The sequence below is a fragment of the Scleropages formosus genome, chromosome 16 (assembly GCF_900964775.1).
Source record: "Scleropages formosus chromosome 16, fSclFor1.1, whole genome shotgun sequence".
Taxonomy (NCBI): domain Eukaryota; kingdom Metazoa; phylum Chordata; class Actinopteri; order Osteoglossiformes; family Osteoglossidae; genus Scleropages; species Scleropages formosus.
The window spans coordinates 4,707,889-4,731,870 of NC_041821.1; the positions used below are offsets into that span (position 1 = coordinate 4,707,889).

At 46.2% G+C, this 23,982-nt stretch overlaps 1 protein-coding gene across 1 annotated transcript; it reads right to left on the minus strand.

Annotated features, from left to right (window-relative positions):
- Nucleotides 1-202: 202 nt before the first annotated feature.
- On the minus strand, nucleotides 203-20,998 carry LOC108924591 (atrial natriuretic peptide receptor 1). Its single transcript, XM_029259169.1, is given in 26 exon segments — nucleotides 203-659; nucleotides 1,061-1,152; nucleotides 1,253-1,351; nucleotides 1,457-1,631; nucleotides 1,783-1,851; nucleotides 2,501-2,624; nucleotides 2,884-3,027; nucleotides 3,555-3,729; nucleotides 4,272-4,424; nucleotides 4,653-4,812; nucleotides 4,890-5,044; nucleotides 5,047-5,152; nucleotides 5,291-5,368; nucleotides 6,321-6,413; nucleotides 6,661-6,781; nucleotides 8,154-8,232; nucleotides 9,074-9,212; nucleotides 9,896-9,984; nucleotides 10,428-10,563; nucleotides 10,720-10,874; nucleotides 12,058-12,204; nucleotides 13,554-13,672; nucleotides 15,443-15,588; nucleotides 17,303-17,392; nucleotides 19,111-19,232; nucleotides 20,731-20,998. Coding segments are annotated over 26 exon segments (3,204 nt in total). The 5' UTR covers nucleotides 20,921-20,998; the 3' UTR covers nucleotides 203-611.
- Nucleotides 20,999-23,982: the final 2,984 nt, after the last annotated feature.

The following is a 23,982-nucleotide window of genomic DNA, read 5'->3' on the forward strand; positions in this document are numbered from 1 at the left end:
CAGCCAGAGAGGCACTTAACTGGTTCAGTTTACCTTTGATGAGGAACAGTCATGCAAAAAAGCCCTGGGTTCAAAATATTTGAAATACTTACAACAATAATACATTTTTAAAACTAAGTGGATTTCAAACAAATGACAATGAAGCTCTTCAGAAATAAAGCTCTACTGCCTTTATTCATCTTCAGCTATTACAGGACGCGGATCCTCATTTCAAAGCAGTAAAGCAAAATCCCCCGTTATTCCCAGGTTTTAATAGAAATAGCTGCTCTTTTACATGTGTTTCATAATATTCTTCACTACCATTACACGGAAAATGTGAAAAAAGTGCCTTGGGGAAAGGTGTTGGCAAATAATAAAAATAAAAAGGACAATGGAAATAATAATAGTAATAATATACTCTGAGCGATTGTTTCCTTTATGTACATCAAATAAGATTCATTGAAGGACTAATTTAATAAATCACAACCCGCCAGATAATGCGACGATTTAAATTCGCCATCACGATGCTGCACGCAAAATGAAACACTAAAAAGAAAGTTGCATAACAGATTGTGTAAACTGACTGTGATTTTTTTAATATGAGACATGATTCCCTCCCCCTACCCCAAATTTCACGGTTTCTCTCCCAGAAGCCAGTATGTCGTCATGGGACCCTTGCCCTGGAAATAAAGAGAAAGAAAGATTAAGGTAGATTGAACGTGCTTTTCCTCCTAATAGGAACAGCTTGAGGAGCAGTGAGAGGAGCCCTTAACCGCTCCATGTGCGTCTGTGCCTCACGGCAGCAAGGGAAAAAGGTGTTCAACTGGGGTGAAATTACACATTAACGTCCCGCCTCAAGAACCCGGCAAGCTGCTCTGAACCACAAGTGTCAGAGCAATTTTGCAGATAGAGGGCCTGCAAAATCAATCTGTTTTGAGGGGCGTCTATATGCAGTGCTGCCACGGGCGTGGGGTCGACTCAAACGGCGATGAGAAAAATCACGAAAGGCTTTGCTTTGATTTTCCTGCTGTGGAGTATGAGAGCGGAGCCTGAGAAAGAGAGGAAGACAGATTCCCCGCACCTTCATGTGAATGTTTCCCCGCAGCTCCAGCTGGAATGATCTGAATTTATCAAGGAGGGCCTTGGTAGAGTTGCTGACGTGGATTCGGAGCGCTGCGAGCGAGAACACTGGGAATTAATGCAGGCGTTATGGCCTTAAGGTCATGTTCTAGCTGCTTAAAGAGGATCCTCGGAAAAAGGGGGTGAGCCTTACGCAAGCCGTAAGACTCCATCCGCGAAGCCGTGTTCACCGTGTCACCAAATAGACAGTAACGGGGCATTTTCAGTCCAACGACGCCAGCCACACATGGTCCTAAGAGAATCGGTACATTTTTTCTTATAAATTTTCACAAATATGGGGATCCACCTTTATGTGGGAGGACAGTATGGGTAAGGTGATGGAAACTTCGCCCTTTACCTGAGTGTAGCCCAATCCGGACCTTAAGCTTCTGGTTGGGCACATGCTTGTTCTCGAACCGCTCCATGGCCCGGAGGACAGCCAGAGACATTCGGGCGATCTCTCTGGCATGGTCGTCACCGTTTCGGATAGGCAGACCCGACACCACCATGTAGGCATCACCGATGGTCTCCACCTGTAAGGTGGGGACAGGAATGGGCAATTCCACCCTGAGCTACCCATTAATTGGCCTTGTTGTTGATCAAATGGGTACAACTAATGGGATTAAGCAAAGGCCAGAACATTTGACTAGATGGCGAGGGATGGGACGAGTTACATGACTTTACCTTGTAAACATCGTGATTGTCGATGATTTTGTCAAAGCTGGTATACAAGTCGTTCAGCAGATCCACAACCTGAAGGACAGACAGGTCCGGTTACCATGTGTCTAGCTTCTCCCAGTGCACCCATTCGCTGAGGGGCGACAGCTGCAGTCCGTCCGAGCGCCAGCCCAAAATAAACCGGGTGCCGATGAATTATTTCCACTGCAGCGGGCTTGGACATGGGACCAGGTCGGTGTGGTTGGGCGTGTGACACCACAGGCTTTTGAGATACTTAGCCCCTGCCTTCCATCATGCCACAGTAACCCCTTGACTCCCGTGGGACCTCCAATCCAAACTTGGAGCATTCCGGACCCTACGGTGGAGCCATGGTCCGTTTGGGCCCAGGGGGCACGTCTGTTCTCTTTGAGCTATTGTTGTAAAGAGTGATCACAAGCGGTGGAGGGGAGGGGCTCCTTTTTGATGTCGTACCTCAGTTATGTAACAAATATCATTACCTCCAGCCCATTCCGGTAATTTCTGCAGGAGGCCCGCCAAGCCAAACACTTGCAGGGTTACAGGTCCCTTTTGAAATTGCCGGCTGTTGGACGAGCCCAGCTGTGATAAATGAGAGCCGTTCATACCTTATAATGAGACGCAAGTGCATTTGGTCCTGTGCAGTTCTTCTTGTGGTCTTCCAGACCCAACCCAGGCAGGGGAAATAGCAACTAGGAAAGGCCCTCACCTGCATGGGAGTGATGGTGGAAGCCATGGCCGTGAACCCCTCGATGTCGCTCAGATAGATGGTAACGCAATCATAGGTTTCTGCCTCCACCATCTTCCCAGCTATCAGCTGGATGGCAACAGAGCTAAGAATAAACAAAGAAAAGGGGTACTTCTGAAATGCAGAGACTGTGTGAACAGGAGGGGTTTTATGAGGTTCTAGATTCCTCACGTCAGGAGCGTTGTAACCTCGTCCAAGGGAAGTTCATCTCTGACCCCAACAAACCGACCGTTATCTTGTCTACACCATAAAACCTGGAGAGCATTAGGTAGAGGTACTGTACATCACAACTGTGGAATCCAGTCCTGGCCTGACATGACCCGATACCCACTCCTCAGGTTTACCGTGGCAACATCTGCGTGAGAAGGCTCTCCGCTTTCTTCTTCTCCTCCAGGAACTGGGCGGTACGCCGATCTACCACCTCTTCCAGGTTGCTAGCGTATTGTTCCATGCGTGACAGCAGGTTGTCCAGGATGTTGTCACTGCCCCTGCAGTTGCGGGGGAACATAGATGGAGAGTCTAAACTCACAGTTGACAGTGGGTGTCGGAAAGCCCATTCTGACCCTGAAAACAAAGACAATGGAAGTCCAGTCAGCATCCTGGATTTTTCGCCTCAAACTTCTGACAAAAGCACGTTCACCTGAAGGCAAGGCCAGGTAGTCCTGTGTCAGCCCAGTGCTGAGCTGGAGCAGCGTACCAGCGTTTGGTGAATCAGTGCAAGCAGCAGGTCACTGTGTCAGGTAAACATAGGGGGCGGCAGGGGCCATTTCTCTCTCCACTCTCACTAACGTAGCCGCCGTTGTCACTTGTTCCAGCTTCTTTCCCAGCATCTGTTCCCATTGTGCCCAGAGACCCAGACTAGTTTCTACAATCCCTTAAATCCGGGTGTCGGGCAGAGGAGATCATGACAATCTGCACCATATGGTTATGTGGTTGGTTGAGAACAAGTAGCAGAGAGTCCCCCCATTTCATGGCTGGAGGCTTTCTAGGCTTCGGTCTCAGGTATGGTACTCACCCACTGGGGGAGAGCCTCCTCACCAGCGTCCTCAGGGTGGAGAAGTCGGGCCTCTCAGCAGGCTTCTCCCACCAGCAGCTCCTCATCAAGCTCTCCACAGCCTCGGGGCAGTCAGCGCGGTCGGCGTGCGGTCGGAGGGGGCTGCAGCCACCAGCCCTCACCCGCTCGACAATGTCTGGAAGAGGTGGGAGCAAAACTGAGTCTCTGACTAAAGCTTACAGTTTGCTGCATGATCCAGAAGATTCTGAGCAGATAATGACTTGGCTGATTACTGATATCAGCTTGGTTGTTTCTTGGAGGAAATTTATTTTTATGGGTCATTGACAGGGGGCACCGTGGTGCAGTGGCACAGTGGGCTTGGCCAGGTCCCACTGTGTGGCGGGTCTGGGCTAGAGTCCTGCTAGGGGTGCCTTGTGGTGGACTGGCAAGCCGTCCAGGGTGTGTCCCCTCCCCCTCCAGGTTGCACCCTGTGTTGCAGGGTTAGGCTCCGGTTTGCCATGACAAGCGGTTTCAGGCAGTGTCTGTGTGTGGGTCATCGACATGACCCATCACATATTTGAAATGCTCCCATCAAATGTGTCGCAACTTTATTTACATCATGACACCCTCAGGGTCTGGATGGCAGTAAGACTGGGGGTACCTCCCACTGACACTAGATCCCGTGCGATTTTCAATTCCAATTTAAAAAAAGGCTGAGAAAAAGTAGTTGTGCAGCACCTTTGGCCTTCAGAGTGCAGTTGGGGATGTAAAAGACTTCACGGCGGTAGATGACCTCCTGGACAATGATGCCAAAACTGTAGACATCACCTTTCTGGGTGCCGTTGGGTGGCATGGTGGTCCTCAGCAACTCTGGGGCTCTCCACAGCAGGCCTGGGGTGTAAAGGAAGAGAGGAGCATCCAGAGAGTACAACAGAGAGGCAAAGCAGATTCATATGGGGATAGGCATGTGGGCCTGATGTTGAGGACTTCTGCTGAAACCATCTAAAAAAACCTGTGACTCACCTGAAGATGGAGTCATTGGAACATCTCAGGGCTTGTATCATCAATCGGTCAATGAGGATAAACTTTTATTTAGTCTGAATCAAAACTACTACTCACGCTGCCAGTGGTCCTGTGGGCTTGGAACCCCCGCTGGCCATCGCAACTGGCTGAGCCCAAAGTCAGTGACCTTCAGGACAAAGCGGCTGTCCACCACGCAGTTGGAGGAGGATAGATGCCCATGTGATCGCAGAGAGCTGCAGTGCAGGTAGTCCATCCCCTGCAGACACAGGTGAGCGTAAGCTGCTGACCCAACCTAATTCTGCCCCCAGTCCTGCATGGTCCCCAATGTCTCACCTTCACAATGTCCAGCATTAGAGAATACTTGAAGGTCCAGTCGAGTTTGATGGAATCATTCCTCAAAATGTCCTGTAGCACAAACCACCCCACTGTCTCAGGGCACTTGTACGAGCAAACAAAACGAAACCAAAGTAAATTAAAGAAACCACACCCACCTGTAGGCTCCCCTTGGAACAGTACTCCATCAGCAGGAACAGATGGGGCGGTTCCAGCGAAGCACCAACAAATCCACAGATGTTAGGATGGTTCAGGTCTCTGCACTGCAGCAGTGAAAATGCCAGGAAGAATTGAGTGATTCCCAGGAACGCAGCACCGCTCGCTGCATTTAGGGCCTGACCTATAATGCTGGTGTGACCGGTGTTGCAGGTGGCTCACGCTGTTCAGCAGAGTTGTTTTACCTGCTGCAACTCAGTAAGAAGTTCACCGGTCAGACTGACACTTCTCACGCGGAGGAAGCGGATCGAACACATCACGTCCTAGAAAGGAATAAATGCACAAGAGATTATGAATGACATCTGCAAAGAAATATAACAAATGGTTCACTTCTTATATTCCTATATGCACATTACCTGTGTACCATACAGTATGTATTCAAAACAAACCAGAAAAACAACATGACATGGTGTCAGCGGTGGGATCTTGTAAGATTTTTCCTAATACTAATTTATTTTGAACAGAGAAAGACATAACGGTATATAACAAATGCTATAATTGTTAAATATCTGTATAATTCTAACTACATATGTATGTTGACGCATGCACAGTGTGCAGAATCGAGAGTAAAAGAGCTGACAATGCTTTACAAAATATTTGAGTATCTATTAACAAAGCAACCGCCACCTTGCAAGGAGTGTATTCATACTCATATTGAAGTCTAAGAAGTATTGTGTTGCGATTTTTTAAAAAATCAGATTAGCACTGGAATAAACTAAATAAAATAAACAATTTAATATCTTGGTATATTTTTTCATGACTGAGTGACAGTGCATATGGTCAACAAAATAAAGGGGACAGTTGCCAATAAATGCACTATATAGACCGTATACTGTACGTATACACATACAGTATATAACTGAAATAAGACAAATGGTAATTGGTTGAAGCAGGTCTGGGGTTCGAGCCCTGCTTGGGGTGCCCTGCGGCAGCAAGGTATCCTGTCCAGGGTGTGTCCCTGCCCCCTTCGGCCTTGCGCCCTGTGTTGCTGGGTAGGCTCTGGCTTGCCGCAACCCCGCTCGGGATAAGTGGATGTGGACATTGGTTGGTTGGTTGGCAATTGGTTGAGCTTTTAGCTTTTGCAAAAGCAACAAGTAAGAATTTGAAAACTATGAAATGTATTAAAAAGTACAGGTAACCACTCTGGTTCTCCAGCAGACAAATCGAGTTCGGCTCTTCATGTCCAGCAGGTGATTGAACAGTAAGAGCTCTAACCTTATACAGAACCGTCCCGCTTGACATCAGCCGACCTTCCGCTTCACTAGGGGTCACTTCTCGTTCAGAGGAGCCGCTACTCAGGTCAGACATCTGCAGGAAAACAGAGGTGCCATCGATGCAGCACACGATGTTGTGTATAAAGCAAAAGCAAGAGATCTTTACCGGTGGCTTTTATTGTTATGGTGACCTTCCCATTCTTCCCACTAATGTATCTCAGTATTTTTAAAGGACATCATAATAATCATGAAGCAAAAAATGCGGCCCCACTGTAATTAAAAATACTGTCTGATGACTAGTCCTGCTGTTGCTCTTATGTGGGTAGAGTCGTTGTCACTACAGGAAGGTTCCAGAACGGTGTTCGAGGCTCTGAGGACGACGTCCGCTGTTCTTCCCCAGCCACGTCATTGGGGTTGACCTTCCACAGCATCATCGAGGCCCTCTTCTGGAGCTTGTACTTCCTGGAAGGCGATGGGTATGACACGTGAGCCTGGGCAATGTGCTCGAAGACACTTCCGTCTCAAGCACAGTTTTCTTCTCGGCTTCCGTTCGAAACACAGGCTGCTGTTAATGTGATTCCGCTGATAAAATAGCGCTTCATAACACTGAAACAGTCTGGACTTCAAAGGAGAAAACTTGAGGCTCTGAGATGATAAACGCCACTTTTTCGGAAAGTGCGTGCCGCATAAAATTCCAAACATTAAACGTTATGTTCTTCCGATAAATCACCCGTACTGCAAGCCGGGAGATTACCACGATCCACACATCGGCTCCTGGTCTTTCAGATGATTGCAAAGTTATTAGAAAGTGAGCCAGAATGTCTCGAGGCAATTGCATCCCACTTGTCAGAATCCCAAGTGCCCAGTTCTTAATATCAAGGGCCACGGGGTGTGTTGGGTATTCTATCGCACCTCCTGCTGTAGCACCCTTGATCAAGGTATTTACTCTGAATCGACACAGTAAAAATTACCCAGCTTTATAAACGGTAAATAATTGTAAGTAGCTTAACATTGTAAGTTGCTGTGGAGAAAAAAGCATCTTCTAAATAAATAACTGGATGCAAGTGCGTGGTTAATGGCTATAAATTCACGTTCATTTGATGCTTTCCTCCAAAGTGACTTAGAATATTAAGCTGCATTTGATTATTCACACATATAAAAAGCAGGGTAATTTCATCAGCGCAATTCAGGGTGAGGAGGCTGTTTCCAAAGGCAGCTGGTAGTGTAGTGGTTAGCGTTGCTACCTTAGGCCCTGAAGGTTGCAGGTTCAAACCTTACCTCTGGCTGTGGTATCCTTGAACAAAATACTTACCTTTAATTGCCTGGCTATGTAAAGACTAATTGTTAAAAACAACTTAACATTGCAAGTTACATCAGCTACATGAATAAGTATAAACGTATAACAGTACTACAGGCAAAGGTGAGATTCAAGCCTATAACCTTCGGGTCCGAAGATAGAATCTCTAACCACAAGGCTTCCAGCTATAAATCTATGTTGCTCTATATCGAACCAGATAGTTTGTTACCTCACAAGATATTTCATGGGGCCAGCTGTGCATTAATTAATGTATTTTTCTGACTTTTATTACTTTCATTACGTTTTCAGAACTTTTATAACCTCAGGTACTGGAGGATTAGTGCTATGCATTCATTAGAGGACAGCACTTCCAGCACTTCTCTGCCATGGTGTTCAAATCCAAGTTTAATTTACACTTTGTCCCTCGTTATTGTGTTTTCCGGGCGATTCTGGAAACACCAGCTGTTGAAATGGTTTGGACTCGAGGAGAAAGGCCTCCATTGTTGAGACGTGTGAGGGTCAGAGGGAGGGAGGTACCTGTGGAGCACAGCTATGGCCAGCGTCCCTGCAGCCAGCAGGCAGACGATCAATGCCAACGATGCATTCAGGCTCTTCTCTGCAACACAAACACACACACACGTTTGCATTGCTGGCTGTCTGTCCACACGGCAGCGCCGGACACACCCCATCGCCCAAGGCCTCGTCGTAAGAGACTCCGCTCCTATTTTCACCCCCCGTATCAAATGTCCACTTCGGCACAAGTGGTCTCGGTAAATAAAGACGAGACACGACGCTTCATTTTGATGCCCGATCTGTAGCTGTTGCCATGGATACCGTACACAATCCACTCATCAGTAACTGCTTAACAAAGTCGTTGAAACTGCGACAGCGGTGAGCAAACAAAGCGCCGTCTGCCCGACGCTTGCTCTCGCTTGACCGCAAAACAATAAGCGAACCAAGCTCCGTTATATAAGCTCATCTAAAATTTTATTGGATATACCTGTTGGCTGAGGGGACTTTAATAATCCGGTGATATTATATAAAATCCATATTTCAACACACAGAAATGGGAAGCTCAGGGTCCACTGGCCGGGAGTGAATAATGTGCACGCTGTCATCTTGCTCCTGAGGCGAATGGCGACCAAGGACGGTCATTAGATAACTTTGGTGACCTTATCGGTGATGCCAGGAAGACAGAAACTCAATGTGGTACCAAGTGGCACAGACTGATGGGGGGGAGTCAGAGGGTCTCTGAGAGAGGGCTGCACTGCCCCCTGCTGGCCATATGCCACACTGCAGCAGATGCCATTCATTCCCAGCACTCAGTTCTTTACGCGCTATATTAAAAGATTGAGGAACAGAAAATTAACTGGAGCGATTTTTAAAATATAAACTAGTCCCCCTTTATCTGAAATGACTCTCAAATTTGAACACACTGTCAGGGAGGTGTGGCATACCGCTGTGGGAGCAGAGCTCCCCTTTGAATCCACAGTCTGGTGTGTCCTTCGGGGGGGTGGACCGTCCCCCAGGCCATCGCACCTGCACCCCTGGCACCTGTTCGTAGATCCTACTCGTCCCAAAGTAATTTGCAATCACCTGTATGGAGAGAAAGAATGCTGGTTTGAGTCAAAAATCAATTAAAATATGCACAATATAATACACACACACACACACACACACACACTTTCAGAACCGCTCGTCCCTTACGGGGTCACGGGGAACCGGAGCCTACCCGGCAACACAGGGCGTAAGGCCGGAGGGAAGGGGACACACCCAGGACAGGACGCCAGTCTGCCGCAAGGCACCCCAAGCGGGACTTGAACCCCAGACCCACCGAAGAGCAGGACTGCGGTCCAACCCACTGCGCCACCGCACCCCCACACAATATAATACAGTAAAATGGTAATTTCTCAGCCTTGGAATAAATCAATATTCTCTCTTTTTACTAATGCTAAGGAATGTATTTTTCAGTGTCAATTAAATAGTTATTGAAAACTGCAGTAAATAAATGTATGCAAAAACAAGGAGACACTCAATAGTCTATCAACAGGTGGAGTAGTGGTTAGATCCCTTGCTTTTGGACTTAAAGGAGTTGGGTTCAAATCCATACTCTAGTACCTCTGATAAAGATACTTACCCTGAACTGACTCCTTAAAGATTACCTAATTAAAGGGAAATCAGTGGTTGCACTTACATTTAATTAGTGGTCAAAAGTTCCCTTTCAGTACTTATGATCATGTGTTATGATGCGAATGTGCAGGTGGAAGCTGAGGGCTCACATTAAACACCCCGTCGTTCTGGATGTGGTACATCGTGTAGGCCAGCTCTCTGTCTCCGTTGTCATCTATGGACACATTACCTTGAATACCTGCAAAAAAGGCAACAACAGAACCTCATGATAAAAGGAATTGAAACACACAGGTTATAATTTGTGATTTTTCATTTGATAATATAATCATTGAGTAGCACAGTGGCGCAGCAGGTAGTGCTGGCGCCTCACAGCTCCTGGGCTGGGCGTTCTGGCATGGGCTTCAGTCCACTTCAGTGTGTGTGGAGTTTGCATATTCTTCCCTTGTTCATGTGTGTTCCTTCCAGGTGCTCTGGTTTCCTCCCACAGTCCAAAGACATGTGTTTCAGGAGAACTGGTGACTCTGAATTGCCCATAATGGGTCTGTGAGTTAGAGAGTGTGTGTGATTGTCCTGCAATGGACTGGTGTCCCATCAAGAGTGTACCCTGTCTCACACCTTATGTTTCCAGGATAGGATCTGGACCACCATGACCCTACAGTGGACAGGCCTCACACAGCTCACCTCGGATTGTTCTGTTCCACATTTTGCGAGTGATGGCGAAGCCGTCATACGGGTTCCCGTTCTCAGAGAGGATTTCGTCCAGCGCCTGAGCGTACAGCCACACGGAATCATGGGCCATGGCAGCGAGGATGGACACCTGTGATCGCAGCGAAACAGAACTCAAAACACGTGACGGTCAGCATCGTCGTCCACCCCAGCGGGAAAAACTCAAGTGTCTTTAAAGAAAGAACGACGCAGCTGGACTGAAGGACTGGGGGTCGAGCCCGTTGTCCCCTGCGCCGTGAAAGGGTACCTCTTCGTTGGGGGCGTAGCTGTAGCCGAAGTCTTCTCTCGACCGCCGGACAACATCCGCCGAGAAGTTCAAGTAGCTCTCATCACTGGGCTTGTAGAGCGACAGCAGGAAGAGGGCCTGGAAGGCCTCTCTGGCAGCGGCATCGGCGTCGTCCCCTGGAAACACGCGGCGACTGCTCATTCGGGCGGATGCAGGGTTACCGACCAGGGGCGCTACACGTGGCCCCTCTCACGGCCTGTCCGAGGCCTTCAGGAGGATTCCGAAATTCTCTCAACTAGTGTCTAATAAAAGATCATTTCAGAAGCCGATCCTAGCTTGGACATCACAGCAACACGGGAAAATGAAAAACACACCCTGGTCAGGACTGCTCTATTTAATTGGTTGAAACCAGGCAACGGCTTAGCTGGGCCAAATTTAGCTGCTAAAATCTAAAAATAAACTGTAGTCTTGGGAAAAATTAATGAAAACCTGGATTAATAATAAATAGCTTTATTAGAAAACTAAACATTGTCTTCCACCTTATACTGTATGTATCTTACTGTATATATACATATGTATGTAAACTGTATGTGTTGTATATATACACATATACATATCTGTGCGTGTGTGCCTTGACTAATTTACAGGTGAAGATGCAGACGGAAGAACGATCAACGACCACTTTTTGAAGAAATTGAGAAGTTGGCACCACCCAGTTAATGACACTGAAACACAAATGAACACTAGAGTAAAGAGTAAAATGGAAAAGCGATCAATGTCCATGTATTCAGCAGGCAGTGTAAATACAGATGAAAGAACGATGGGCGCCCATAGGGTAAGAACAAGTTATCACTTTATTGGCATTGTCAGTATGGCTCACCGTCGTGAGTAAAGTTTTGCCCCAATCGGTTGATCAGTTTCAGCCTAAAAAGCTTTAGGTGCGAAAATGTTTGTAAAGATGGACTGTTTTGATGAACTGATACTTTGAATGAAGCCAAACACACCAATACGTGGGATGAAGAGGATTAAATTGTAAGAGTTACTTCATTATGGTCTGACACTCGTTTATAGAGCTTTGCCACAAGATTTTTACATGATCATGACTCACTGAGCGTTAAAAAATTTCAAAACTATTTTTCTTGGAATGAATGAATGGACCTTGATTGTTCTTCCCTTTGCATCTTCAGGAAGAAGTGTAAGGGCTGTAAAGGGTGCCTGTTCGCACTGAACCGAGATCAGTGACCGGAGGCGGTCTGGTTCTGCCCCAGTCGGCCAGGGTTAGAAAAGGAATCTCAGAGGTTCACCCAGAAGCAGTGGTGCAGGCAGGAGACCACCAGGGTTCGAAGGTGGGTTACGAACCTTTCTTCCAGGTGAAGTCGCCAAACATCTCCTTCTGCTTGTAGGGTTCGAAGGAGAAAAAGACAAAGTCGCCATTGGTCCAGCCCTGCCTGTGGGCTGCGATGAGGAACCTCCGAACCGCCTCTCCCCGGGCTGAGATCACAATAACTGCACCAGTTGCAGGGGGTAAACATAAATACCATTACAATCCATATGCTCTCCAAACACATTCAGCTGAATATCTCGATATCGAGTCCATTCATCTCATGAATATCTGAAGCTTGAAGGGATCGGCGGCTTCATCGCATCATGCCTGTAAAAACACTATAATAACTGAGAATAATTTCCATATTAAAAATAGCTGCACTGGGGTTCTGGAAGGTAGTAACACAGTCTTTGCTACAGAAAACTTGTAAATGACACTTTTCTCCAACCTGACTTACAATGTGAGGTTTGTGTATTGAGCAGTTTACAGTGATTTACCCACTTATACAGCAGGTCGATCGACGGTACTACAGCAAGAGCAGAGATTCAATTCGATATTATTTCTATTTGCCCAAAGAAACTTGTTTTATTTTACCCCAACTATAGCTGGAATAATTTTGGGTAAGTACCTTGACAAAGGGTATTACTACAGGTGAAGGGAAAGGGACTGGAACCAATAGCCTCTGGGTGTGAATTCCATGTCCTTAATCACTATGCCACCTTCTGGTCATTTGTTTTGTGTCAACACATAGTATTTTCTGTGGAACAGCAGGTGCCGTTTGGGTTACAACTTCTGCCTTGTAATCTGGTTTGAATCCCCCCAACTGCTACCTTTGATCAAAGTATTTACCCTGAACAGATACAGTAAAAAAATCATCATCATCATCTCAACCGCTTGTCCCACACGGGTTCGCGGGAGCCTAACCCAGCAACACAGGGCGTAAGGCTGGAGGGGGAGGGGACACACCCAGGAGGGGATGCCAGTCCGTCGCAAGGCACCCCAAGCGGGACTTGAACCCCCAGCCCACCAGAGAGCAGGACCCGGCCCAACCCACTGCGCCACTGCGCCACTGTGCCCCCCCCATAGCAAAAATATCATTCCAGTGTAACTGGTTAAAAAATTGTGGGTTGTTTAGTACACAAACCCAACGTAGTTGAGGCATCAGCTAAAAACAGTTAATAATGCCATGTCGAAACAGCAGCGAGCCATTACCCCTGGGGTTCACATCCCATTGACTGCATGATCAGAGTATCGGGTGAAGGAAGTGACACAGAGACCTGTTGGATGATCACCTGTGTGACTCATGTGGTTGTCATAGCAATACAGTGAGCATGACATAAACCTTCTCTCAGTAATGTTTGAAGTGAGTTAGTGTTACTGATAGTATTCAATATTAAGAATGTGGCATTATTCAGTAAAAATGAACGTGAATTATGATGCGTGAACCCCGGTGTGATACAATAATGAGGTCTGAGACGGACGGAGGTGCCTTCGTCTGTCCAGGTGAGTTGACGATGCTCCGTGTACGCACTGCGAGACACGGCAGTCACCAGCCACAGGGTCTGCGTGAAGGAGGAGTCGTCCTGGTCACTGGAGTCCTGGAACTCGACGTATTTCGCCACGGTGATGGAATTATTTTCCGCCGCAAATCTTTAAATATGAAAATAAAACCAGTTTTTCTCAGATTTAACCAGAAATTGTCACCGGTGGCATCAAGTACATCAGCGGTTTCCAAACTCAAGGTCGCGACCCCGGTGAGGGCCATGGGGGTGTTCCTCAGGGCTGCGGGATGATATGGAAGAAGACGCACTACACTGTTGTAGCAGAATACTGTACTGGCGCAGCACGAGGGATTATTGAAACAGTAATTGAAGTAAAATGATCAATTGGCAGGAAAATGATCAGTGGGACAACGAGTAGCGCTGCTGTCTCACAGCACCTGAGCGGTGCGAGAGGACATGGGTTTGATCTCCACTCAGTCTGTGTGGAGTTTGCATGTTCTCCCCATGTGTGCGTGGGTTTCCTCCGGGTGCTCTGGTTTCCTCCCACACTGCAAAGACACACTGCTCAGGTTTACCCATAGTGTGTGAGTGACACAGGGAGAGTGTGTGTGTTCCACTGATGTATGAATGAGTGACCCAGTGTAAGTAGTGTATCTAGCAGTGTAAGTCACCACGGTGAATAAGGTGTGTGGGCCGATAACACTACATAGAGTTCATTGGCAGATGTTTTGGAGAAAAGCATCAGAGAATTAAATAAATGTAAAATAGTTGTGGATAATGTGGCATTTATATACACGGAGTAAAATAAAGTTTGACTGCGTTCGCATCTAGGACTCAAACAGAGCGCCATCAGGTGTTACGGATGGCGCTGTAATTTCTGCCCTTCGAACTAAATTACTGAATGTGCCGTTTTGTATTCGTTAAACATCGTTTTTTAAAAAAAAAGTCTAATTTTCATACGTTCATAACTGCTCCAAATGAGTTGTGACGGTCGTTTTATTAGCTTGCACTGCACTTAGTTCATCTACATAAAAGCAAACCAAGAGGCAACATTAGCATGGGAGCTGCGGAGGAAAACTTTTGATTGTCTAATAAATCTCATTTTCTTGTCATTTGGGTTTTAATTTCACTGGGTTAAAAACTCCTTGAAAATCATTAATCGGAAATTAATTCAATAATTTTAATTCAGTTTAATCCAACTTTGTGAATAAAGACAACGTATCAGAAAGATTAGTAATTAACAGGGCACGTGGCAGCGTTCAGACTCGCCGGGGCCACTTGTGTTCAGGGTCGCGACCGAAAAGTGTGTGAACCACCGCTGCGCATCTCTCTTACATATATTATTGAACAAATGTGGACGAATTCAGAACTCAGACCTCACCAGTCCCACCTGCTCCAGGTACCATACCTACCCGCTCAGCATCGAACCTGGAGCAGAGGCTTCCATTGCTGTTGATTCTCTCTAATGACTTTCTGACCGATACGACTTGCGAATTTTTACAGCATTTGTTATTTTATTTTAATATACTGTTTTTTATCGGGGGGGTGCGGGGCGCAGCGGGCTTGGCCGGGTCCCTCTCTCTGGTGGGTCTGGGGTTCCAGTCCCGCTTGGGGTGCTTTGTGATGGACTGGCGTCCCGTCCTGGGTGTGTCCCCTCCCCCTCCAGCCTTGCACCCTGTGTTGCCGGGTTAAGCTCCGGCACGCTGTGACCCTGCTCAGGACAAGTGCATTCAGCCAGTGTGTGTGTGTGTGTGTGTGTGTGTGTGTGTGTGTGTGTTTGTTTTCTGTAGCACCATGGTCTTGGAGGAATGTTGTTTTGTTTTACTGCATACTGTACCAGCTGTATATGGTTGATATGATAATAAAGCCACTTTGACTTTTGACTTGAATTGCTGTGCGGTCGCCTTCGGTTACCAACCTGATGCCTTCGGCAGGTATGTTCCAGGAAACGTGGCGGTCGTAGATGATCCCGATGCGCTTCCACCCAAAGTGCTCGCAGATGCGAACGAAGAAGGAGCCCATCTTGGTGAAAGGGCCGAACACTCTGGTGAGCGTGCGGAAGTCCTAACATCACAGAGACACTGATGGATCAGGATCATTATAATAATCAATAGGCAGTTATCAATAACCAGGTTAGCATCAGCAAGCCATACCGAAGAGGTCACCTGAGAACCAGGAAACAAAAGACCTCTAAATTTGTTTCCTTCTCGAAGTCAAAGTCTCTTTTAGAGTCACGCAAAAATGACACCACTTGGTTTTACAGGCCACATTTTAGATCATTTTATTGTATTGTTAGGAGACAGCGGACAATCGTTTCCATGATCGATACCTACCCATCCATTCCAGAGTCAATGGCAGGAATCTCAGGGCAAAAGGTGGTGTTTCCTCTGATTGAACTGTACTGTACTGTTACTGTAATGTTGCGTCCGGGCGAAACAGTGACTCAGACGCGGTTTTCTGTACATCCGAGCTCGTACACGGAACAAACTAAGGGACACAGTATGTGACGGAAGAAACACGGAGACGTAGCGCTCTGAGGACATCAACGGAAGGACGGGACTTCGGACACTCGGGCGAAACAACTTGGGACAGGACTGAAGCAGCTGACAGGAAGGAATAGAGCGGGAGTGACGGGATCAGTCAATAGAGGATCCGCATGATGGAGGATCCGCATGAACAAAACCAGGACGGAAACATGTGGAAACAGGTGAGAGAATGACGGAAGTAATATATCCACACATTGTATTTTCCATGGGGGGCGCAGTGAGTTGGACCGGGTCCTGCTCTCCGGTGGGTCTGGGGTTCGAGTCCCGCTTGGGGTGCCTTGCGACGGACTGGCGTCCCATCCTGGGTGTGTCCCCTCCCCCTCCGGCCTTACGCCCTGTGTTACCAGGTTGGCTCCGGTTCCCCGCGACCCCGTGTGGGACAAGCGGTTCTGAAAATGTGTGTGTGTGTGTGTGTGAAATACAGCCAATCGTGATTTTCCTACACACGCACAGAGCGGCTCGCTGTTCTCAAACACAGCTGGGGCTGGAAGTCTGTTCGCAATTCGTTTTGTTTGTAACTCCGGCACAACATCACATCACAGCTGACCAATCATGACAATGCAACCAAGATTACGCTACGACTGTCTCAACATCTTTCCTTTGAGCAGGAAGGCTTCTAGAATTCCGGAGAGGGGGATCCCTACTGACCACACAAGGTATTGCTGCTGGAGCTCCCTCCAAACACACTTTTACCCCAAGTCACAAACAATAAAACATTAATAATGCAGACCACCCTCGATTCTGCAGAAACCTCGGATAAAACAATGATAAATAAGGCTGCTTCGAACCGAAGCCATCATTTTTCCATTTGAATGCTCTCTACTGCCACCTATCTGCTTGGCAGGTAAGCACAGGTAGCATTTGTTCTGCAATGGACAGAAAATGCAAATAAAACCAAAGCTGAAAATGTTTGCACCTTCAAAAATGTGTACCTCGGTCGCTGGCAACGCGAGGAGCCAGTATATTGTCCTTTGAACTAGAAGTAGTGAGGGTAAGCGGAACGTTCTGAGCGTGAGGAACGTCCACCTCTGCTTGGATAATTTAAAAAAGTGGCAGTGGTCTGTCCTTTTGGGAAATTATTAACCAGAGAAACGGGAACTTCGTTCCCCAGCAGCGTTCAGAAACACTTGCGTGTGTCGGCATGATTAATCAGCAATGAATTTTGGGCGAAGCGTTTGTGGCCCTGTTTGCGCGCACCACCGGGGCTGTGGACGCCCATCCGAAGGACCCACCTTCTTGTCCAGGAACTCCTGATCTGCGCAGATCGGACTGACCACGGCGATGTTCCAGTAAGCGGCCAGCCTGGCGGTTAAGGAGCACACCTGGAAGATGGGTGAGGGGGGCAATGGTGTGGTATCGATCCAGTCGTGATAACGGTTCAGTAACATATTATTATTGATATCACACACACACACATTTTCAAAACCACTTGTCCCATACAGGGTCGCGGGGAACCAGAGCCTACCCGGTAACACAGGGCATAAGGCCGGAGGGGGAGGGGACACACCGAGGACGGGACGCCAGTCCATCGCAAGGCACCTCAAGCGGGACTCGAACCCCAGACCCACCGGAGAGCAGGACAGCAGTCCAACCCACTGCACCACCGCACCCTCTTTATTGAGATCAAATACCCATAAAGAAACTGCTGTCCTTCAAATGGAACTTCGGAAAACTTTTCACACCAGCACTGCATTTTACCTTACACTTACTTACCCATTTGCACGCTTGGGTAATTTTACTGAAGCAATTTGGGGAAAGAAGCTTGCTTAAGAGTACTACAGCTGGGTGTGGGATTTGAACCTGTGACCTTGGAGTACCAAGGCAAAAGATATAACCACAATTCTACTTGCTGCAGGTGGAAATTTTTCCGAAAAGATTTGTCCTCGAACCTTACTATCTATAATATTGCCTACATATACAGGTGGTCTGCAATTTATGACAGGGTTCCGTTCCAAGAACCTTGTGGTAAGTCACAGACCCCCTTATAACTGCTTTCTATAAAGCATAAGGATGTGTAAACAATTAGCATGCATGAATGCCACATTATATCATAGGTCTTTGTTATATTGCTTCCCTAATTTCACACATTATTCATGAAAAAATAACGCTAATACAAAAAAAATACAGTATTACACTCACAGTTTCATGCTCTACTATTATTCTCACTTTCATTTCTAAATCTAGCTCTTTCACTTTAATTTCTAAACCTTTCGCTTTTTCTGTCGTGCACCACCAGAATACTCAGTTGTTCACTCACTAGAAAATTTAAATTAAAAAAAAGAAAAATTACAAACAAAACATTCTGTAAATAAAACAAATTGTTGTAACTGAAGTGCAGCCACTGATAAACACACTGACTGAGTCAGTAAGAAATGTAGCACCGTATAGCAGAAGGAGCAGTTGGGGTTAGGTGTTACGACCAATAATAATAATAATAATAATAATAATAATAATATAAGGTGTTTGTAAGTCGGGTGGTCGTAAATGACTTATGTTGTACGTTGAGCACTACCTGTATATTCATCTGACACTTTAGTCCAAGGCAAATCACAATGTGAGGTTTGGACACTGAGTTGGTGAAAATTATTCACCCATTTACACAGCTGAGTAATTCTTACTCTATTGTTTCACGGTAAGTACTTTGATCAGAGGACCTACCGCAGGAGCTGGGATTCAAACATAGTTCCTTGCATTGCAAGGTGATGGTTCTAAACACTACACCACCTGCTGCCCTCTGCTATATTTATTCTAGAACAATTTATTGTTGAGGGGCACCAAAGAAACTCTGCTGTACCGGGATCAAAACTCGCCATCATTTGGTCAGAATTCCAGGTCCTTAACCACTGCGTTCTGCCGTTATGACACAGTTATTAAGTGCAGGGTATGTCTCCATATCACGTAATATGAACATAATATCGAACCGCAGAGAGCCCTCCGAGGTGTTCGGCTCACCTGCTCCCCGACCGGCACTAAGACTGTGATGTAACTGGATCCACGTTGTGTTCCCAGGTGACCCTAAACACAAAAAAGTCCCTCTCACCTTGGAGCAGGACGGTCCTATGAAGGCGCTGAAGTGGTTCTCACGCTGGAGGGTCACGATCCTCCCGGGCCCCATCACTGCATCGCAGTCATCGTCCACATATATGTAGTTAAGGCGATGACCTGCACGCTCACAAGAACACGCACGTGCATCACGTCACTATAAGCATCTCATATAAGCATGTAACTATAACCCTCACTGTGAGCCCCCCCATTGTATGGGATGAGGGGAAAAAAAGCATTTTAATTTAAAGGATGACATGCAATAATTTTTCTTTATACAATGCATGACAGTATAATTTCATGAAGCTTCAGGTAAATCGTTTGTTTTGTTTGTATATCATACTGAAATGAAACCCCCCCCCCCCCCCCCCCCCCCCCCTTTAGGACCTGAAAGTAACTAGTTTAATGTCACAAAAACCAACTGGTATGTGCCCTGGACAGTCCAAATGTGAAAATAATCATTTCTGTTCTAACCAGATCAAATTACCAGAATTACCACAGTGTTGCCATTTTACTTTAATTCATTTAGCTGATGCATTTTTTCCAGAGCAACTTACAAGTGTTAAGTTACGTACCCATTTATAGAGCTGGGAAATTTTAATACAGCTATTTAACATAAGTACCTTGTTCAAGGGTACTACAGTCGGAGGTGGGAATCAAATCTACAACCACTGGGTCCAAGGGCAACAGCGCTAACCACTACTGCACCAACTGCCCTTTTTGACCAAAAGGATGCAAAAGATAAAGAGAACAGTAAGAAACATTTCGCTCGGTCTCATGAGCAGATGATAAATTGAAAAATGGCATCTGTGGTGATTTTAGTTACTTAGTGCCAAACAAGCTACCACTCTTCAAAATGATTTTTAAAAACAAAATGTTTGACTCTTCATATTTTTTGAGATAAAAAATGAATGGTAAAATATATATTGACACATTTTTTAATAAAAATCTCATTACCATAATGCGTCGGATTTAACATATCTATTATCAAATGAATAATTTTTTTTAAATATCAGTTTTTTTCACAGCAGACCAAATTAAATTCAAATTAAAATGTGAAATAATGCATAAATATTGCCAAAAATATAATTCTACTATAAACAAGAAAAATATTATCAGTAAAGTTATGGTGTCCGGACATTTTTCTCATTACCTCCACACTTGATAAAGTTGTTGTCAAAGTTACACACACAGTTTAAGTGGTTTGATTCTTCCATGATGTCATGATGAAAACGCGATGAGCTGATCTTTTGTTTTTCATACCTTATAAAATGTCAGTGTTTCTCTTTAACCCCCACAGCACCGCGGGTTGCCATTACTGTAACGGGATCTTGACAGAAATCTTAAAGAAATTAAAATAAATTGATTAATTGTTTCGTTAAAGGGCCTAAATGGTGTTAGGAAAACTTGTGCTTAATCCCCTTTCTGCCACCATCGCGAGAAAAATGTGAAGGATTCTCAGTACCTCAATAGACTGTTTCCACGTGTGCTTTGATTTAAAGCTCATCAGAGTGACCCGTTTGCTCTTCCCTGGGTTCGGTCTAACTTTTTAGCATCACGCCTATAGTAACCGGCAGCTCGGTGGATGTGACCCTGAATGCTGTCGTGACCCGCTGACCTTGCAGCAGCTCTGGGCTCAGGTTGACCTTGTCGATGGCAATCAGGGCCCCGGCGCCAATCCGCCCAGCGCTGAAGGGGACGGAGGTGTTGGGCATCGAGATGAGCAGCGTGAAGTTCTCCCCCTCAGTGCCCCGGGACACAAGGAATAGCAGAACCTGCAGCCCAACAGCCCCACAGGGGAGCTCCATACTCCTCCTGGAGACATGGAAAGAGCAGAGTTCAGATGTCACACAGAATCACCTACGGGCTGACCCGCTCTGCATGAGGCCGTGCTTTTGGCACCAGTGCAGTTACGACCATAATCACCACAATTTGTCAGTATTTCATAAATGGCCTTTTTCTTAAATCTGTACAATAATATTTGGTAAGATTCAGTTTTTATGAATATGCACTTGTCTCTATATACAGTTATTAATGTGGTATGATAGATAATTGAAAAAAACATGTGCACCGTTGACATACATTTGTATATATCATGCCACACGATGCAATATAATGAGCGCAATAAAGGCAATTGTTCCAATAGCAATATTACATTATTTGTGGTATTCTAGGATTAGAGTCAGTACCTCAGTCAGTTGCTCTCCTGGTGGGTCTGGCTGCTACCGTTTCGGTAGAAGTCTGTTACGCCGTTTGCGTAACCACTACACAACCTGCAACACGTTAAATTAATATTTGCTGTGTTAGTCTGGTCTGTTACGACTTGTGGTGGCAAACATAAGATTAAATAGAGATAGTAGATCAATCATATGTTTTTCAGTGAAAATGATGCTCTAACATGGTCATTAGAAAGAAATAGAAAAAAATTTAAAGAATATATCTTATCAAAAACCCTCAATCCCCTGCAAAGACTAATATCATAAACATGCAGTATGATGGCATAAAACAGTAGGAAACACACATACCTGTATAATCAGACGGAACGGTCGCCGCATCATTCAGCTTTTAAAAACGTCTCAGTCGGACACTTTCACGCACGACTGTCTCTGGTCAGTCGGGCGCCGGACGGCCCCCGAACCCGAGCGGCAGGGTGACCGCCGAACATGAGCATCCGTCAGCGTTGGGCCGAGTCTGGGAACGTCCCACGCTGAGCTCTTTGGCCACTTGACTTGGGAGGGTAAACACTTCACAGGGGCCATTTATGGGAACCCGTGAGATCACCGAGCATAAATGAGCATAAAACAAGAAACTATTTGCATACTGACATTGTTGTGGATGTTTCCTTATTTTTTTACACTTAAAAGCCCTGTAGCACGACACGAACGCATGAAATCATTGGAGGGAAAGTGAAGCAGCAGATTTTGGGAACTTCTGCATGAACACCATGAAGTATTGAAAAGTCCTGGTTGCCTGTCCGACGCCTGCTGCCCACAAAAGGCAAATTGTATTCCATAAAATCGCACAGTGGCACACTGTATAGTTTCAATTTAATAACGCCGACCATTAGGCCGCGGGCGCGGCGTCCCTATGGGAACGGTCAGTCGCGCGTTCAGTGTCCTCAGACCGTGAGACGGTAAATATAGAAACTAAACAGCGGGACGGCCTGACAGAAAGACGGATGACATTTGGAAAAGTCCGTGGAAAGTCGCTTCCAAAGTAGAAATCTTTCCATCTTAAGTTTCTCTTATTTATATTCAGTCACCGTTCTACTAGTTGTGTGTCCAAATGGTGGGAAAAGACAGGCTTGGATGGCCTGTCCTCATGCACGTACAGATAATATGTTTACTACGTTGTTACGGTGACCGTTTTTTGTGATATGTTTTATTTTCGGTATCATTATTCTATTACTGTGCGTAAATAAAATACGTAAAATTATCAAATATAAAACTAGCGCTAAAAGTCAAAAAAAGCAAAGAAAAGCCTTACGTGAACAGGGCAGAATTCCCTAGGAAGGCAATATCATTATGAATGATTTGATTTACTATTCATTGCAAGTGGTGAGACGGTGTAATGATAATAAGAAGTATTATTATTATTATTATTATTTACCTTTGTTCAGCCAATGCCTTTGATCTCTGCAGTTTACAGTGTTGTGCAGCCAAAGTACGTCAAATTAGGTCCGTGTCAAAAGTAAATCTCATACTGAGCATCACACTGAAATGTGACACATCCAGCAAGCAGGACTAAAATGTTTACTGTGCCAGATGAGATTCTACCTCAAGTACTCCCGTTAAACCAGTTCAACAGTTAACCAGCTGTCGGAGAAATCCGAGCCAGGGAAAGGGTGTATTAATTAACAGGGATGGTGGTCTGTTCTGAGCAGTAATGTTTTTAGACTTTCTTAGAAAGATAAGTTCAAGTGTCTAAAGAGCTCAGCTGGCAGAGCATCCGGTCCAGGATTCCAGCCCATAGGGACTTTGCAGAGATTGGATGTAGGGCTGATGTTCACAGCTGAGTGAATATGTGGTTCTAGACGGTGAAACTGGCACTACAGGCAGCTTAGTAGTTAGAACTGCTGCCTTTGAGTCTGATGATTGCAAGTTCAAATCCCACCTCCTGCTGCAGAACCTTTGAGCACAGCACTTATCCTTTATTTATACGCTAGACATTACCCGGCTGCGTCGGAGGGAGCCGGAGCCTAACCCAGCAACACAGGGCATAAGGCTGGAGGAGGAGGGTACATACCCAGGACGGGACACCAGTCCATCGCAGGGCAACCCACGAGAGACTTGAACTCCAGACCCACCCCAACCCACTGCACCCCTCATTAGTGCAAATCACACACACACACACACACACACACACACACACACACACACACACACACACACATTTTCAGAACCGCTTGTCCCTCACGGGGTCACGGGAAACCGGAGCCTACCCGGCAACACAGGGAACAAGGCTGGAAGGGGAGGGGACACACCCAGGACGGGACGCCAGTCCATCGCAAGGCACCCCAAGCGAGACTCGAACCCCAGACCCACCGGAGAGCAGGACTGCGGTCCAACCCACTGCGCCACCACACCCCCTAGTGCAAATCACTACAATCCAATTTTATCCAAGAAAAAAGGCAGCTTGTAGATGTGACATAATAAAATTATGTAAACATGATCTTTGTTGGTCTATATGTAGGCAGCAAGGAGTTTTATAAGGCATTGTGTTGGGCAGCATGAACCCCCAGCAGACCCCTGAGTCAGTGTGGATCCAGTGCATCTTGGAGCCTCGGGCAGTTCCACTATCCGGCCAGCAGGAGGCAGCACAGAGGGCCTTCACACACGCGCACACACGCACGCACAGTCCGAAGGCGATT